The sequence below is a fragment of the Scomber japonicus genome, chromosome 17, assembly GCF_027409825.1.
Source record: "Scomber japonicus isolate fScoJap1 chromosome 17, fScoJap1.pri, whole genome shotgun sequence".
Lineage (NCBI taxonomy): Eukaryota > Metazoa > Chordata > Actinopteri > Scombriformes > Scombridae > Scomber > Scomber japonicus.
The window spans coordinates 2,813,749-2,831,248 of NC_070594.1; the positions used below are offsets into that span (position 1 = coordinate 2,813,749).

Consider the following 17,500-nt stretch of genomic DNA (forward strand, 5'->3'; position numbering starts at 1 on the left):
GAGGGAGGGAGGAAGGAAAGGAGGAAGGAAGGAAGGTAAAGAGGAAAGAAAGGAGTAAGAACGAAAAGAAGAAGGAAGGAAGGAAAGAAAGGAGTAAGGAGGGGAGGGAGGAAGGAAAGGAGGGAGGAAAGAAAGGAGGGAGGAGGGAGGGAGGAAGGAAAGGAGGAAGGAAGGAAGGAAGGAAAGGAGGAAGGAAGGAAGAAGGAAGGAAGGAAGGAAAGGAGGAGGGAGGAAGGAAGGAAGGAAGGAGGGAGTCATTAATGTAGAGCAGTTATAGGGAATAGTTTTCACACTCAAGGAAAGGGAGGGAGGAAGGAAGGAGTAAGAACGAAAAGAAGAAGGAAGAGGAAGGAAAGAAAGGAGTAAGGAGGGAGGGAGGAAGGAAGGAAGGGAGTAAGGAGGGGAGGGAGGGAGGAAGGAAGGAGGAGGGAGGGAGGAAGGAAGAAGGAGGAAGGAGTCATTAATGTGGAGCAGTTATGGGGAATAGTTTTCTTATTCTTGTGTCGGGTTGAACTCAGGAGGGATTCAAAGATAAAGAGATTTTTAAATCAATGACAGGATGAAGAAGTATTCACTCCTTTAATAAATCATCAGTGGTGGAGCTTTAAAAGTCACTTCATAACTGAAGGTGAAGACAGTAACTGTACCATTCTTGTTAATCCAACCAGAGAAAGACTTCCTGTCTACTGGACGTCTTTCTGTTCCTGTCTGCAGCTGATTGGTTTGTATAGAGCTTCCTTCCTTCCTTCCTTCCTTCCTTCCTTCCTTCCTTCCTTCCCTGTCTGCAGCTGATTGGTTTGTATAGAGCTTCCTTCCTTCCCTTCCTTCCTTCCTTCCTTCCCTGTCTGCAGCTGATTGGTTTGTATAGAGCTTTCCTTCCTTCCTTCCTTCCTTCCTTCCTTCCCTGTCTGCAGCTGATTGGTTTGTATAGAGCTTCCTTCCTTCCTTCCTTCCTTCCTTCCTTCCTTCCTTCCCTGTCTGCAGCTGATTGGTTTGTATAGAGCTTCCTTCCTTCCTTCCTTCCTCCTTCCTTCCGTCTTTCTCTTCCTGTCTGCAGCTGATTGGTTTGTATAGAGCTTCCTTCCTTCCTTCCTTCCTTCCCTGTCTGCAGCTGATTGGTTTTGTATAGAGCTTCCTTCCTTCCTTCCTTCCTTCCTTCCTTCCTTCCCTGTCTGCAGCTGATTGGTTTGTATAGAGCTTCCTTCCTTTCCTTCCTTCCTTCCTTCCTTCCCTGTCTGCAGCTGATTGGTTTGTATAGAGCTTCCTTCCTTCCTTCCTTCCTTCCTTCCTTCCTCTGTCTGCAGCTGATTGGTTTGTATAGAGCTTCCTTCCTTCCTTCCTTCCTTCCCTGTCTGCAGCTGATTGGTTTGTATAGAGCTTTCCCTTCCTTCCTTCCTTCCTTCCTTCCTTCCTTCCCTGTCTGCAGCTGATTGGTTTGTATAGAGCTTCCTTCCTTCCTTCCCTGTCTGCAGCTGATTGGTTTGTATAGAGCTTCCTTCCTTCCTTTCCTTCCTTCCTTCCTTCCTTCTTCCCTGTCTGCAGCTGATTGGTTTTGTATAGAGCTTCCTTCCTTCCTTCCTTCCTTCTTCCTTCCGTCTTTCTCTTCCTGTCTGCAGGCTGATTGGTTTGTATAGAGCTTCCTTCCTTCCTTCCTTCCTTCCCTGTCTGCAGCTGATTGGTTTGTATAGAGCTTCCTTCCTTCCTTCCTTCCTTCCTTCCTTCCTTCCCTGTCTGCAGCTGATTGGTTTTGTATAGAGCTTTCCTTCCTTCCTTCCTTCCCTTCCTTCCTTCCTTCCCTGTCTGCAGCTGATTGGTTTGTATAGAGCTTCCTTCCTTCCTTCCTTCCTTCTCTTCCTGTCTGTATTGATCGGGTCCTGATCCATCGCCTCCACGCCTCGCTGTGAGACCCGAGGCTGACTGATCATCACTGAACAATGATCCTTTTCCTTCCATCCTTCTCATCTATCCTTTCTTCATTTCCTTTCCTTCCTCCTCCTTTCCTTCCATCCTTCCATCTCTCCTTTCTTCCATCCTTCCATCTTTCCTTTCTTCCACCCTTCCATCTATCCTTTCTTCATTCCTTTCCTTCCTCCTTCCATCCTTCCATCTTTCCTTTCTTCATTCCTTTCCTTCCTTCTTCCTTCCTTCCCATCCTTCCAGCTTTCTTTCTTTCTTTCATTTCCTTTCCTTCCTTCTTCCTCCTCCTTTCATCCTTCCAGCTTTCTTTTCTTTCTTTCTTTTCCTTTCCTTCCTTCTTCCTCCCTTTCATCCTTCCAGCTTTCTTTCTTTCCTTCCTTCCATCTTTCCAGCTTTCTTTCTTTCCTTCATTCCTTTTTCCACCTTTTGGTCCTGATCCATCGCCTGCATGCCTCGAGAGACCCGAGGCTGACTGATCATCACCCAACAATGAATGGATCTGACTCTTAACTATTATTCTTACTACTTCATTCTTTTACTTCTGGATTTATTATCTGAGGGCGACTCTCAATCTGTAGAAGCAGAGTTTCGAGGTTTCTGACACAGAGAAGGAAAACTAAGTCGAAGCTTCAGAAACATTTCATCAGAGTCATAAAACACATTATTTAGCAGATAGATGAGATTCCTGATTCAATATTGATTCATTATAATTATTTATTTGGATCATTTCTGGAGGAAGGAAGGAAGGAAAGGAGGGAGGAAGCAAGGAGGAAGGAAGGAAAGGAGCGAGGGAGGGAGGATGAAGGAAGGAAAGGAGAAAGGAATGAAGGGAGGGAGGGAGGAAGGAAGGAGGAAGGAGGAAGGAAGGAAAGGAGCGAGGGAGGGAGGATGAAGGAAGGAAAGGAGAAAGGAAGGAAGGGAGGGAGGGAGGAAGGAAGAAGGAAGGAAAGGAGGAAGGAAGGAAGAAGGAAGGAAAGGAGGGAGGAAGAAGGAAAGGAGGGAGGAAGGGAAGGAAGGGAGGAAGAAGGAAGGAAAGGAAGGAGGGAGGAAGAAGGATATACAGTATAGAGTTCATGTGTTTTTATTTATTTGGATCATTTCTGGAGTGATGAGGTATATTGGTGAGGACCGATAGGACGGTAGTAGTGATTGGGCTTATTGGGTTTTTAGGAGTAGAAGTGTATTAAATATTGTGGGAAATGAATTCTTCAGACATTTTCTTCTAAACACATTAAATAGGTCATAAATGTATTTCTTAAAAATGTGTAAAAAGCATTTCAACCATTTAGATTTGAATTGTGGAGCTAGGATTAGCATAAACCCGCCCCTGCTGCTGTAGAGGTAGAAATACATTCACCACACACTACTACTACTACAGTCTACAGTTAGCCAGTTAGCTGAGTTAACACTACTACTACTACAGTCTACAGTTAGCCAGTTAGCTGAGTTAGCTGCCGAGCTAGCCGCCGAGTTAGCTGCTAAGTTAGCCGCTGAGCTAGCCGCCAAGTTAGCCGCTGAGTTAGCCGCCGAGCTAGCAGCTGAGTTAGCCACCACTAAGTTAGCCACTGAGTTAGCAGCAGAAAGCTCTCAAACGTAGCGTCCATGTTTCTGGTAGAGGTGGTGACTTTGATTGACAGGTGACACTTGGTAGGGGGCGGGGCTTCAGAGGCTGATTTTTACACAACTTTGAAGCCTAATTTCATATATTTGGTGATTTTTTTTTAATCATTCAAATTTGGCAGGGTGGTTAACAACACACTTTTCTGTGGTATGTCAAACTCACAACACATATTTATTCTTACTTTACACAGAGTTTAAGCGGTTACAGACTCTATGGACACTCTGTATAATAAATCTAAATGTTGGAGCTTGGTGACATTTTCTCTAAGTTAAAATCAAATCATTTGAACCACTGGTGGTGAAAGTTGAACTTGTCACTGATGTTAGCTTTTATAAACAAACTACTTCCTGTCTCTCTTCAATGAGTCTGAATTAAATCTCCTGGTTGACCTTTACTGGGCTCGGCTCTCTGCTGCCTCTCGTAATATTAAAGACTTATTTCAGTCTCTAAATCTCATTAAATTTATTGACACTCCAGCTCTGAGCAGCCTCATATCAAAGACAGTTTCCCCTTTTATTCTGACAAACATCACATTTAATCTGCTGTATCATCTGAGTTAAACCTCATTACGTCTTTTAAAAGATATTTGACAGGTTTTACAGGAAGGAAAGGAGGGAGGAAGGAAGAAAGGGAGGAAGGAAGGAAGGAAAGGAGGGAGGAAGAAGGAAGGAAGGATTAAACATTCATGACTCTTTCCTTTAGTTATATGAATGTAGTAAACTCAGCCTGCTGACCTTTACTGCTCTTCTTCTGTGGTTTCTAGTAAAACTGAACATGTTTGGTTTCCATCCACTGACCTTTATACTGAGCCGGGTAGGAGGGAAGGAAGGAAAGGAGGAAGGGAAAGGAGGAAGGAGAGGAGGAAGGAAAGGTTTGGTTTCCATCCACTGACCTATATACTGAGCCGGGTAGGAGGGAAGGAAGGAAAGGAGGAAGGAAAGGAGGAAGGAAAGGTTTGGTTTCCATCCACTGACCTTTATACTGAGCCGGGTAGGAGGGAAGGAAGGAAAGGAGGAAGGAAAGGAGGAAGGAAAGGTTTGGTTTCCATCCACTGACCTTTATACTGAGCCGGACCGAAGAAGCAGTCTGAGGCCGAGCTGGAGAGAAGGTTCACTACTTTCTCCAGAAGGTCAGCGAGCACTGACGACGGAAAACACACAAAACACACAAAACACACAAACACACAGAGAGAGAAAAATTATGGCAGGAGAGACATCGAGTTCAAAGAAAATACAATTTATACAGTTTATACATTTAAGACTTTTTAAGATCCAAGCTTTTATCTGACACTTTAACCCTCCTGTTGTCCTTGAGTCAAGGAAAGAAGGGAGGAAGGAAAGGAGGTAGGGAGGAAGGAAGGAAGGAAAGAAGGTAGGGAGGAAAGAAGGACTTGACTGCTAGCTCGGCAGCTAACTCAGCTAACTGGTTAACTGTAGATGGGATCATCCCTATGTTCCCCGGTCACATACAAAGCGGGGAACATAGGGATGATGCCCAGCCGAGCTAGCCGCCGAGCTAGCAGCCAAGTTAGCCGCCGAGCTAGCAGCCGAGCTAGCCGTTGAACTAAAGTCATCAGATTGCATGTGAGTGAGTTAGTTTGACTCTCTTCCTCCTGAACAGACTTCATATAAAGAGACGGAGGATGTAAAGTGATTAGCATGTAAATGAAACACATGGCTGCAGCTTTATGAGGCTTTCACATCACAACACGCAGCAGAGGCTCATTAGCAACTATTGACGGAGACCAATTAACCCGATCAATGAGCAGAGAGGCAGCGAGGCGGTGAACAGGAGCGTGATGCAGAGACGCAGCGAGGCGGTGAACAGGAGCGTGATGCAGAGACGCTGCCGTTCATCAGGCTGTTAGATAATCACAGCGGCTTCATACAGGAGGAAGAAGTGTGTTCATGTAACGCTGAGCATGTTTTATGGTGTTGAAGCTGCTGATCAACGGCTGAAAGGCTTTAAATGAGCAGCGGGGGAAGATATTACACACAGCTCTACAGCTCTGATGAAAGGAAGCAATCAACATGTGTGTGTGTATGTCTATGTGTGTGTATTTGTGTGTGTGTTGGTGTGTGTGTGTGTGTCTCTAGGTATGTGTGTGTGTGTCTATGTATATATGTGTGTGAGTGTGTGTCTCTGTGTCTATGTGTGTGTGTAAAAGTTAGAAAACAACTCATTTTACCCTAGTAACCCTAGTAACCCTAATAACCACAGTAACCACAGTAACCCTAGTAACCCCAGTAACCACAGTAACCCTAGTATCCACAGTAACCCTAGTAACCCTAGTAACCACATTAACCACAGTAACCCTAGTAACCACAGTAACCACAGTAACCCTAGTAACCACAGCAACCCTAGTAACCATAGTAACCCTAATAACCACAGTAACCACATTAACCACAGTAACCCTAGTAACCACATTAACCACAGTAACCCTAGTATCCACAGTAACCCTAGTAACCACATTAACCACAGTAACCCTAGTAACCACAGTAACTATAGTAACCCTAATAACCACAGTAACCCTAGTAACCACAGTAACTATAGTAACCCTAATAACCACAGTAACCCTAGTAACCCTAGTAACCACAGTAACCATAGTAACCCTAATAACTACATTAACCACAGTAACCACAGTAACCACATTAACCACAGTAACCCTAGTAACCTGAGTAACCACAGTAACCATAGTAACCAGTGAGTCTCACCTCTCCCAGCCAGGATGTAACCACAGTAACCACAGTAACCATAGTAACCAGTGAGTCTCACCTCTCCCAGTCAGGATGTGAGGTTCGCTGCTCAGGACTTTGCTGTAGTAGTAACCACAGTAACCCTAGTAACCATAGTATCAACAGTAACCACAGTAACCATAGTAACCATAGTAACCAGTGAGTCTCACCTCTCCCAGTCAGGATGTGAGGTTTGCTGCTCAGGACTTTGCTGTAGTGTCTCCTGCAGACTTCCATCCAGCTCGCTTCGTTCTGTGAGTCTTTGAACGAGGCCAGAAACAAACTCATCTCAGGATCTGTGTGAGAGAGGGAGAGATAAATAAAAGAGTTTAAATAAAGTCATGAATGAGTTAAGACAGGAAGCGTCATCGATGTCCGTCTCACCCAGCGAGTTATGATGGGTCCTCACTGGATCCAGAGAGTAGCAGAGAGGAGGAGGGAAGCTGGAGAACATCGGCCAGGGGAACGGCTCCTCTCCCTGGAATAAACACAGAGAGGTTTAAAGAGTTAAAATGTAGAAAATAAACGTATGAATAACTTCACACATTCTTTTTTGTGGACCCAGCATCAAATTTCTGCTTTTACACAAACTGTGTTTCCAGATTTCTGTGTTCAGGATTTAGTGATTAGCATAAACCCGCCCCTGCTGCTGTAGAGGTATAAATACATTCAGCACACACTACTACTACTACAGTCTACAGTTAGCTAGTTAGCCGCCGAGCTCACAGCTGAGTTAGCAGCCGAGTTAGCCGCCGAGCTAGCAGCCGAGTTAGCCGCCGAGCTAGCTGCCGAGTTAGTCGCCGAGCTAGCAGCCGAGTTAGCCGCCGAGCTAACTGCCAAGTTAGTCGCCGAGCTAGCTGCCGAGTTAGCCGCCGAGCTAGCAGCAGAAAGCTCTTAGACATAGAGTCCATGTTTCTAGAGGTGGTGACTTTGATTGACAGGTGACACTTGGTAGGGGGCGGGGCTTCAGAGGCTGATTTTTACACAACTTTGAAGCCTAATTTCATATATTTGGTGATTTTTTTAATCATTCAAATTTGGCAGGATGGTTAACAACACACTTTTCTGTGGTATGTCAAACTCAGAACACATATTTATTCTTACTTTACACGGACTTGAAACTAATATTTCACTCAGTCTGATGTGAAATGAAGTCAGTCATCATGTTGGCAGCAGTTATTAATCCTTTAACTCGTTGATTCTTCTCTATTTGTTTCTTTCTTCACTAGTTTTTATAAACGTCACACAGACATCAGCGACGATGAAGTAAAAACACTCTCTGAACTCATCCGCGCTTTTTAGAAATCTCTTTCATATCCTTTCTTTGACCTCAGCATAAATAAGTTCCTGTTTTCAGTTCAGCATAAACAAGACTTAAATTATTGATTCCCATCCAGAAACACGCTTCAGTAACTACGAGAGGAGCGCCGTTAGTTTTCATCTGATAGAAAACTAACAGGTTTAATCCTGAGAGAAGAGATGCATTAGGAAAGAAGGAAGGAAGGGAGGAAGGAAGGAAGGAAGGAAGGAAGGAAGGAAGGAAGGAAGGAAGGAAGGAAGGAAGGAAGGAAGTAAAAGCTTGTATCTGACCTGCTGCAGAGCTCGAGGAGGAAGTTTCCTCTCAGACGAACCTCCGACCAAACCGACACGAACCAACACGTGATTCCTCTCCACTGACAGTCCGTCTATGATGAAGGACCTGAGGAAGAGGAGGAGGAGGAGGAAGAGGAGGAGGAAGAGGAAGAGGAGGAGGAGGAGGAGGAAGTGGAGGAGGAGGAAGGGGAGGAGGAGGAAGGGGAGGAGGAGGGGGAGGAAGAGAAAGAGGAGGAAGAGGAGGAGGAAGAGGAGGAAGAGGAGGAGAGTGGGGAGGAGGAGGAGGAGGAAGAGAAAGTGGAGTAGGAGGAAGAAGAGGAGGAGGAGGAAGAGGAGGAGGAGGAGGAGGAAGAGGAGGATATGATGATGATGGGAAACAGAGAAATTAAAGTGTCATCATTTCTAAAAATTGTCCCAACATTCAGACAGGAACCATTAGAGTGTGTGTGTGTGTGTGTGTGTGTGTGTGTGTGTAATCACTTACAGGAAGGGCCTTTCTCTTGTCTTGATCATCCTGCTGCTGAAAGCTTTCAGTGTTTAAACTGATTCTGAGACAAACATGCTACCTTCCTTCCTTCCTCCCTTTCTTACTTCCTTCCCTCCTTGCTCCCTTCCTTCTTTCCTGTCCTTCTTGTCCTTCCTTCCTTCCTCTTTTCCTTTCTCCCTCCCTCCCGTCCTTCCTCCCTCCTTTCTTTCCTTCCTTCTTTCATATTGATGAGTTCATGTATTGATCCTTCCTCCCTCCTTGCCTTCCTTCCTTCTTTCCTTCCTCCCTTCCATGATTCCTTCTTCCTCCCTTCCTTCTCCATTCCTTTCTTCCTTCATTCCTCCCTCCCTCCCTTTCTTCTCCCTTCCTTCCTTCCTTCCTCCTCTCTTACATCCTTCCTTCCTTCCTTCCTTCCCTCCCTCCCTCATGTATTGATCATGTATTGATGACATCATGTATTGATGGAGTATTGATGACATCATGTATTGATGACATCATGTATTGATGACATCATGTATTGATGGTCTCGTACCCGTCGGCCATGTTGTCTCTCTGGCTCTGCAGCAGCATGGAGCAGATGTTGTACTGACTCTCCAACAGCAGGAAGGAGTCCAGATTACAGCAGAGCACGCTGAGCAGCCTGCAACACACACACACACACACACACACACACGCGCACACACACACACACACACACACACACACACACACACACACACACGCGCACACACACACACACACACACACAAACACACACACACACACACACACACACACACACACACACACACACACACACACACACACACACACACACACAGACACACACAGAGAGTGAGATGTTAGAGTTTGTGTAGCTCTGCAGGTGGAAACATTCAGGCTGTGCAGCTCTCGTATGTCTGCAAGCTTCGGCTCAGTTCAGGTTTTTTTTCCCTCCGGCTTTCCGTAGCGGATCGTTGAGCTTTGTTGAGCTTCAGGAAAAAACTTCACGCTTCGTTTGGAGCTGTTACAAACGAAGCCAGACTGCAGCACACTGAGTTTACAGAGTCTGATACCTGCAGAGAGAAAAGCTCCACATCTGCTTTAACATGATACCAGAGTTTTATTATTGACCATTCTTTAGCTTTATTAGAGTTATATTATTTAATATTTAAACCTGTAGCAGCCCTTTAATGTACCTACTGGTCAATAAACCTGATTCTGACTCTGATATAAGTCAATAATCATATAAATATACAGCAGATACTATATGAACTATATAGATACTGCAGCAGTTAGTGGATTAGACAATTGGCAAACAATCTAGAGCAACTCTTTTGATAATTGAATCATTATTAAAGCCCATTTTTAAAAGAAAATGTGCCGTTTGCATCTCTTCACATGAGAAGATATTCAGCTTTTCTGTAAAGTGAATAAAACCAGTCAACACAATAACCTCTAGAAGTGATATCAGGCATTTTTCATCATTTCATGGACAAACAGGAAATAATCAGCAGATTAATCTTCAGTATTTAGGATTTTAGAAACTAATCCTCTCAGTCTGCAGCAGATTTATTACAGACAGGCCGACCCTCACGAAGGACGAGAGAAACAATTATTCTTCTTTTTATTACAAGTTTTAGAGAGTTGCAGAGTTTTAGAGAGTTGCAGAGAGTTTCAGAGAGTTGCAGAGAGTTTCAGAGAGTTGCAGAGAGTTTCAGAGTTGCAGAGAGTTTCAGAGAGTTGCAGAGAGTTTTAGAGTTGCAGAGAGTTTCAGAGAGTTGCAGAGAGTTTTAGAGTTGCAGAGAGTTTCAGAGAGTTGCAGAGAGTTTCAGAGAGTTGCAGAGAGTTTCAGAGTTACAGAGTTTCAGAGAGTTGCAGAGAGTTTTAGAGAGTTTCAGAGAGTTTCAGAGAGTTTTACAGAGTTCCAGAGAGTTGCAGAGAGTTTCAGAAAGTTTCAGAGAGTTGCAGAGAGTTTTAGAGTTTTAAAGAGTTTTAGAGTTGCAGAGAGTTGCAGAGTTTCAGAGAGTTGCAGAGAGTTTCAGAGTTTTAAAAAGTTTTAGAGAGTTGTAGAGTTTCAGAGAGTTTTAGAGAGTTTTAGAGAGTTTCAGAGAGTTGCAGAGAGTTTCAGAAAGTTTTAAAGAGTTGCAGAGAGTTTCAGAGAGTTGCAGAGTTGCAGAGAGTTTCAGAGAGTTGCAGAGAGTTTCAGAGAGTTGCAGAGAGTTGCAGAGAGTTTTAGAGAGTTGCAGAAAGTTTTAAAGAGTTTCAGAGAGTTGCAGAGAGTTTTAGAGAGTTGCAGAAAGTTTTAAAGAGTCTCAGAGAGTTGCAGAGAGTTGCAGAGAGTTGCAGAGTTTTAGAGAGTTGCAGAGAGTTTTAGAGAGTTGCAGAGAGTTGCAGAGTTTTAGAGAGTTGCCGAGAGTTTTAGAGAGTTTTAGAGAGTTGCAGAGAGTTGTAGAGAGTTGCAGAGAGTTTCAGAGAGTTGCAAAGAGTTGCAGAGAGTTGCAGAGAGTTTTAGAGTTTCAGAGAGTTGCAGAGAGTTGCAGAGAGTTTCAGAGAGTTGCACAGAGTTTTAGAGAGTTTCAGAGAGTTGCAGAGAGTTGCAGAGAGTTTTAGAGTTTCAGAGAGTTTTAGAGAGTTTCAGAGAGTTTCAGAGAGTCTCAGAGAGTTTTAGAGAGTTTTAGAGAGTTGCAGAGAGTTTTAGAGAGTTTCAGAGAGTTTTAGAGAGTTTCAGAGAGTTTTAGAGAGTTTTAGAGAGTTGCAGAGAGTTTCAGAGAGTTTTAGAGAGTTTTAGAGAGTTGCAGAGAATTTTAGAGAGTTTCAGAGAGTTTCAGAGAGTTTTAGAGAGTTTTAGAGCGTTGCAGAGAGTTTTAGAGAGTTTCAGAGAGTTTCAGAGAGTTTTAGAGAGTTTCAGAGAGTTTCAGAGAGTTTTAGAGAGTTTCAGAGAGTTTTAGAGAGTTGCAGAGAGTTTCAGAGAGTTGCAGAGTTTCAGAGAGTTTCGGAGAGTTTTAGAGAGTTTCAGAGAGTTGCAGAGAGTTTCAGAGAGTTGCAGAGAGTTTCGGAGAGTTTCAGAGAGTTGCAGAGAGTTTGAGAGAGTTTTAGAGAGTTTCAGAGAGTTGCAGAAAGTTTCAGAGAGTTTTAGAGAGTTGCAGAGTTTTAGAGAGTTTCAGAGAGTTTCAGAGAGTTTAGAGAGTTTTAGAGAGTTTCAGAGAGTTTCAGAGAGTTTTAGAGAGTTTCAGAGAGTTTCAGAGAGTTTTAGAGAGTTTTAGAGAGTTTCAGAGAGTTTTAGAGAGTTTCAGAGAGTTTCAGAGAGTTTCAGAGAGTTTTAGAGAGTTTCAGAGAGTTTCAGAGAGTTTTAGAGAGTTTCAGAGAGTTTCAGAGAGTTTTAGAGAGTTTCAGAGAGTTTCAGAGAGTTTTAGAGAGTCTCAGAGAGTTGCAGAAAGTTTCAGAGAGTTTCAGAGAGTTTTAGAGGGTTTTAGAGAGTCTCAGAGAGTCTCAGAGAGTTTCAGAGAGTTTCAGAGAGTTTTAGAGAGTTTTAGAGAGTTTCAGGGAGTTTTAGAGAGTTTCAGAGAGTTTCAGAGAGTTGCAGAGAGTTTCAGAGAGTTGCACAGAGTTCCAGAGAGTTGCAGAGAGTTGTAGAGAGTTTCAGAGAGTTTCAGAGAGTTTCAGAGAGTTTTAGAGAGTTTCAGAGTTGCAGAGAGTTGCAGAGTTGCAGAGAGTTGCAGAGAGTTGTAGAGAGTTTCAGAGAGTTTTAGAGAGTTGCAGAGAGTTGCAGAGTTTTAGAGAGTTGCCGAGAGTTTTAGAGAGTTTTAGAGAGTTGCAGAGAGTTGTAGAGAGTTGCAGAGAGTTTCAGAGAGTTGCAAAGAGTTGCAGAGAGTTGCAGAGAGTTTTAGAGTTTCAGAGAGTTGCAGAGAGTTGCAGAGAGTTTCAGAGAGTTGCACAGAGTTTTAGAGAGTTTCAGAGAGTTGCAGAGAGTTGCAGAGAGTTTTAGAGTTTCAGAGAGTTTTAGAGAGTTTCAGAGAGTTTCAGAGAGTCTCAGAGAGTTTTAGAGAGTTTTAGAGAGTTGCAGAGAGTTTTAGAGAGTTTCAGAGAGTTTTAGAGAGTTTCAGAGAGTTTTAGAGAGTTTTAGAGAGTTGCAGAGAGTTTCAGAGAGTTTTAGAGAGTTTTAGAGAGTTGCAGAGAATTTTAGAGAGTTTCAGAGAGTTTCAGAGAGTTTTAGAGAGTTTTAGAGCGTTGCAGAGAGTTTTAGAGAGTTTCAGAGAGTTTCAGAGAGTTTTAGAGAGTTTCAGAGAGTTTCAGAGAGTTTTAGAGAGTTTCAGAGAGTTTTAGAGAGTTGCAGAGAGTTTCAGAGAGTTGCAGAGTTTCAGAGAGTTTCGGAGAGTTTTAGAGAGTTTCAGAGAGTTGCAGAGAGTTTCAGAGAGTTGCAGAGAGTTTCGGAGAGTTTCAGAGAGTTGCAGAGAGTTTGAGAGAGTTTTAGAGAGTTTCAGAGAGTTGCAGAAAGTTTCAGAGAGTTTTAGAGAGTTGCAGAGTTTTAGAGAGTTTCAGAGAGTTTCAGAGAGTTTAGAGAGTTTTAGAGAGTTTCAGAGAGTTTCAGAGAGTTTTAGAGAGTTTCAGAGAGTTTCAGAGAGTTTTAGAGAGTTTTAGAGAGTTTCAGAGAGTTTTAGAGAGTTTCAGAGAGTTTCAGAGAGTTTCAGAGAGTTTTAGAGAGTTTCAGAGAGTTTCAGAGAGTTTTAGAGAGTTTCAGAGAGTTTCAGAGAGTTTTAGAGAGTTTCAGAGAGTTTCAGAGAGTTTTAGAGAGTCTCAGAGAGTTGCAGAAAGTTTCAGAGAGTTTCAGAGAGTTTTAGAGGGTTTTAGAGAGTCTCAGAGAGTCTCAGAGAGTTTCAGAGAGTTTCAGAGAGTTTTAGAGAGTTTTAGAGAGTTTCAGGGAGTTTTAGAGAGTTTCAGAGAGTTTCAGAGAGTTGCAGAGAGTTTCAGAGAGTTGCACAGAGTTCCAGAGAGTTGCAGAGAGTTGTAGAGAGTTTCAGAGAGTTTCAGAGAGTTTCAGAGAGTTTTAGAGAGTTTCAGAGTTGCAGAGAGTTGCAGAGTTGCAGAGAGTTGCAGAGAGTTTCAGAGAGTTTCAGAGAGTTGCAGAGTTTTAGAGAGTTTTAGAGAGTTGCAGAGAGTTGCAGAGAGTTGTAGAGAGTTTCAGAGAGTTTCAGAGAGTTGCAGAGTTGCAGAGAGTTTTAGAGAGTTTTAGAGAGTTGCAGAGAGTTGTAGAGAGTTGCAGAGAGTTTTAGAGAGTTTCAGAGAGTTGCAGAGAGTTTCAGAGAGTTAGAGAGTTTTAGAGAGTTGCAGAGAGTTTCAGAGAGTTTTAGAGAGTTTTAGAGAGTTGTAGAGAGTTGCAGAGAGTTTCAGAGAGTTAGAGAGTTTTAGAGAGTTTTAGAGAGTTGCAGAGAGTTTCAGAGAGTTGCAGAGAGTTTTAGAGTTTCAGAGAGTTGCAGAGAGTTTCAGAGAGTTTTAGAGAGTTTCAGAGAGTTTCAGAGAGTTTCAGAGAGTTCTAGAGAGTTTCAGAGAGTTTCAGAGAGTTTCAGAGAGTTCTAGAGAGTTTCAGAGAGTTTCAGAGAGTTTTAGAGAGTTTCAGAGAGTTTCAGAGAGTTGCACAGAGTTGCACAGAGTTTCAGAGAGTTGCACAGAGTTTCAGATAGTTTCAGAGAGTTTTAGAGAGTTGCAGAGAGTTGCAGAGAGTTTCAGAGAGTTTTAGAGAGTTGCAGAGAGTTTCAGTGAGTTGCAGAGAGTTACAGAAAGTTTCAGAGAGTTTCAGAGAGTTGCAGAGTTTCAGAGAGTTTCAGAGAGTTTCAGAGTTACAGAGTTTCAGAGAGTTGCAGAGAGTTTTAGAGAGTTTCAGAGAGTTTCAGAGAGTTTTACAGAGTTCCAGAGAGTTGCAGAGAGTTTCAGAAAGTTTCAGAGAGTTGCAGAGAGTTTTAGAGTTTTAAAGAGTTTTAGAGTTGCAGAGAGTTGCAGAGTTTCAGAGAGTTGCAGAGAGTTTCAGAGTTTTAAAAAGTTTTAGAGAGTTGTAGAGTTTCAGAGAGTTTTAGAGAGTTTTAGAGAGTTTCAGAGAGTTGCAGAGAGTTTCAGAAAGTTTTAAAGAGTTGCAGAGAGTTTCAGAGAGTTGCAGAGTTGCAGAGAGTTTCAGAGAGTTGCAGAGAGTTTCAGAGAGTTGCAGAGAGTTGCAGAGAGTTTTAGAGAGTTGCAGAAAGTTTTAAAGAGTTTCAGAGAGTTGCAGAGAGTTTTAGAGAGTTGCAGAAAGTTTTAAAGAGTCTCAGAGAGTTGCAGAGAGTTGCAGAGAGTTGCAGAGTTTTAGAGAGTTGCAGAGAGTTTTAGAGAGTTGCAGAGAGTTGCAGAGTTTTAGAGAGTTGCCGAGAGTTTTAGAGAGTTTTAGAGAGTTGCAGAGAGTTGTAGAGAGTTGCAGAGAGTTTCAGAGAGTTGCAAAGAGTTGCAGAGAGTTGCAGAGAGTTTTAGAGTTTCAGAGAGTTGCAGAGAGTTGCAGAGAGTTTCAGAGAGTTGCACAGAGTTTTAGAGAGTTTCAGAGAGTTGCAGAGAGTTGCAGAGAGTTTTAGAGTTTCAGAGAGTTTTAGAGAGTTTCAGAGAGTTTCAGAGAGTCTCAGAGAGTTTTAGAGAGTTTTAGAGAGTTGCAGAGAGTTTTAGAGAGTTTCAGAGAGTTTTAGAGAGTTTCAGAGAGTTTTAGAGAGTTTTAGAGAGTTGCAGAGAGTTTCAGAGAGTTTTAGAGAGTTTTAGAGAGTTGCAGAGAATTTTAGAGAGTTTCAGAGAGTTTCAGAGAGTTTTAGAGAGTTTTAGAGCGTTGCAGAGAGTTTTAGAGAGTTTCAGAGAGTTTCAGAGAGTTTTAGAGAGTTTCAGAGAGTTTCAGAGAGTTTTAGAGAGTTTCAGAGAGTTTTAGAGAGTTGCAGAGAGTTTCAGAGAGTTGCAGAGTTTCAGAGAGTTTCGGAGAGTTTTAGAGAGTTTCAGAGAGTTGCAGAGAGTTTCAGAGAGTTGCAGAGAGTTTCGGAGAGTTTCAGAGAGTTGCAGAGAGTTTGAGAGAGTTTTAGAGAGTTTCAGAGAGTTGCAGAAAGTTTCAGAGAGTTTTAGAGAGTTGCAGAGTTTTAGAGAGTTTCAGAGAGTTTCAGAGAGTTTAGAGAGTTTTAGAGAGTTTCAGAGAGTTTCAGAGAGTTTTAGAGAGTTTCAGAGAGTTTCAGAGAGTTTTAGAGAGTTTTAGAGAGTTTCAGAGAGTTTTAGAGAGTTTCAGAGAGTTTCAGAGAGTTTCAGAGAGTTTTAGAGAGTTTCAGAGAGTTTCAGAGAGTTTTAGAGAGTTTCAGAGAGTTTCAGAGAGTTTTAGAGAGTTTCAGAGAGTTTCAGAGAGTTTTAGAGAGTCTCAGAGAGTTGCAGAAAGTTTCAGAGAGTTTCAGAGAGTTTTAGAGGGTTTTAGAGAGTCTCAGAGAGTCTCAGAGAGTTTCAGAGAGTTTCAGAGAGTTTTAGAGAGTTTTAGAGAGTTTCAGGGAGTTTTAGAGAGTTTCAGAGAGTTTCAGAGAGTTGCAGAGAGTTTCAGAGAGTTGCACAGAGTTCCAGAGAGTTGCAGAGAGTTGTAGAGAGTTTCAGAGAGTTTCAGAGAGTTTCAGAGAGTTTTAGAGAGTTTCAGAGTTGCAGAGAGTTGCAGAGTTGCAGAGAGTTGCAGAGAGTTTCAGAGAGTTTCAGAGAGTTGCAGAGTTTTAGAGAGTTTTAGAGAGTTGCAGAGAGTTGCAGAGAGTTGTAGAGAGTTTCAGAGAGTTTCAGAGAGTTGCAGAGTTGCAGAGAGTTTTAGAGAGTTTTAGAGAGTTGCAGAGAGTTGTAGAGAGTTGCAGAGAGTTTTAGAGAGTTTCAGAGAGTTGCAGAGAGTTTCAGAGAGTTAGAGAGTTTTAGAGAGTTGCAGAGAGTTTCAGAGAGTTTTAGAGAGTTTTAGAGAGTTGTAGAGAGTTGCAGAGAGTTTCAGAGAGTTAGAGAGTTTTAGAGAGTTTTAGAGAGTTGCAGAGAGTTTCAGAGAGTTGCAGAGAGTTTTAGAGTTTCAGAGAGTTGCAGAGAGTTTCAGAGAGTTTTAGAGAGTTTCAGAGAGTTTCAGAGAGTTTCAGAGAGTTCTAGAGAGTTTCAGAGAGTTTCAGAGAGTTTCAGAGAGTTCTAGAGAGTTTCAGAGAGTTTCAGAGAGTTTTAGAGAGTTTCAGAGAGTTTCAGAGAGTTGCACAGAGTTGCACAGAGTTTCAGAGAGTTGCACAGAGTTTCAGATAGTTTCAGAGAGTTTTAGAGAGTTTCAGAGAGTTGCAGAGAGTTGCAGAGAGTTTCAGAGAGTTTTAGAGAGTTGCAGAGAGTTTCAGTGAGTTGCAGAGAGTTACAGAAAGTTTCAGAGAGTTTCAGAGAGTTGCAGAGTTTCAGAGAGTTTCAGAGAGTTTCAGGGAGTCTCAGAGAGTTTCAGAGAGTTTTAGAGAGTTTTAGAGAGTTTCAGAGAGTCTCAGAGAGTTTTAGAGAGTTTCAGAGAGTTTCAGAGAGTTTCAAAGAGTTGCAGAGAGTTTTAGAGAGTTTCAGAGAGTTTTAGAGTTTCAGAGAGTTTTAGAGAGTTTCAGAGAGTTTCAGAGAGTTTTAGAGTTTCAGAGAGTTTTAGAGAGTTTCAGAGAGTTTCAGAGAGTTTTAGAGAGTCTCAGAGAGTTTCAGAGAGTTTCAGAGAGTTTCAGAGAGTTTCAGAGAGTTTTAGAGAGTTTTAGAGAGTTTCAGAGAGTTGCAGAGAGTTGCAGAGAGTTTTAGAGAGTTTTAGAGAGTTTCAGAGAGTTTTAGAGAGTTGCAGAGAGTTGCAGAGAGTTGCAGAGAGTTGCAGAGAGTTTTATAGAGTTTTATAGAGTTGCAGAGAGTTTTATAGAGTTGCAGAGAGTTTTATAGAGTTGCAGAGAGTTTCAGAGAGTTTCAGAGAGTCTCAGAGAGTCTCAGAGAGTTGCAGAGAGTTTCAGAGAGTTGCAGAGAGTTTCAGAAAGTTGCAGAGTTTATTTCCTTTTTTGTTAGAACAGCTGTTATTTTTTTTTTACCGGATCTCAAAAATAAAACCTGAAAAACAACAAATTAAAGAGAAATGTCAAAGTTAGTGAGGAACATTTAGACGTCTGCTTTTCACTAAATGTCATT

At 42.5% G+C, this 17,500-nt stretch overlaps 1 protein-coding gene across 1 annotated transcript in view; it reads right to left on the reverse strand.

The window, feature by feature from the left end:
* The window catches only part of tbc1d32 (TBC1 domain family, member 32), a 103,387-nt gene that overhangs the window by 23,786 nt on the left and 62,101 nt on the right, over positions 1 to 17,500 (reverse strand). The window contains exons 23-27 of the mRNA XM_053337413.1: positions 8,886 to 8,993; positions 7,864 to 7,972; positions 6,658 to 6,751; positions 6,444 to 6,569; positions 4,603 to 4,678 (exon numbers count right to left, since the gene is read on the reverse strand). Of these exons, the coding sequence (XP_053193388.1) occupies positions 4,603 to 4,678; positions 6,444 to 6,569; positions 6,658 to 6,751; positions 7,864 to 7,972; positions 8,886 to 8,993 (513 nt within the window). The remainder of the gene's footprint in view (positions 1 to 4,602; positions 4,679 to 6,443; positions 6,570 to 6,657; positions 6,752 to 7,863; positions 7,973 to 8,885; positions 8,994 to 17,500) is intronic.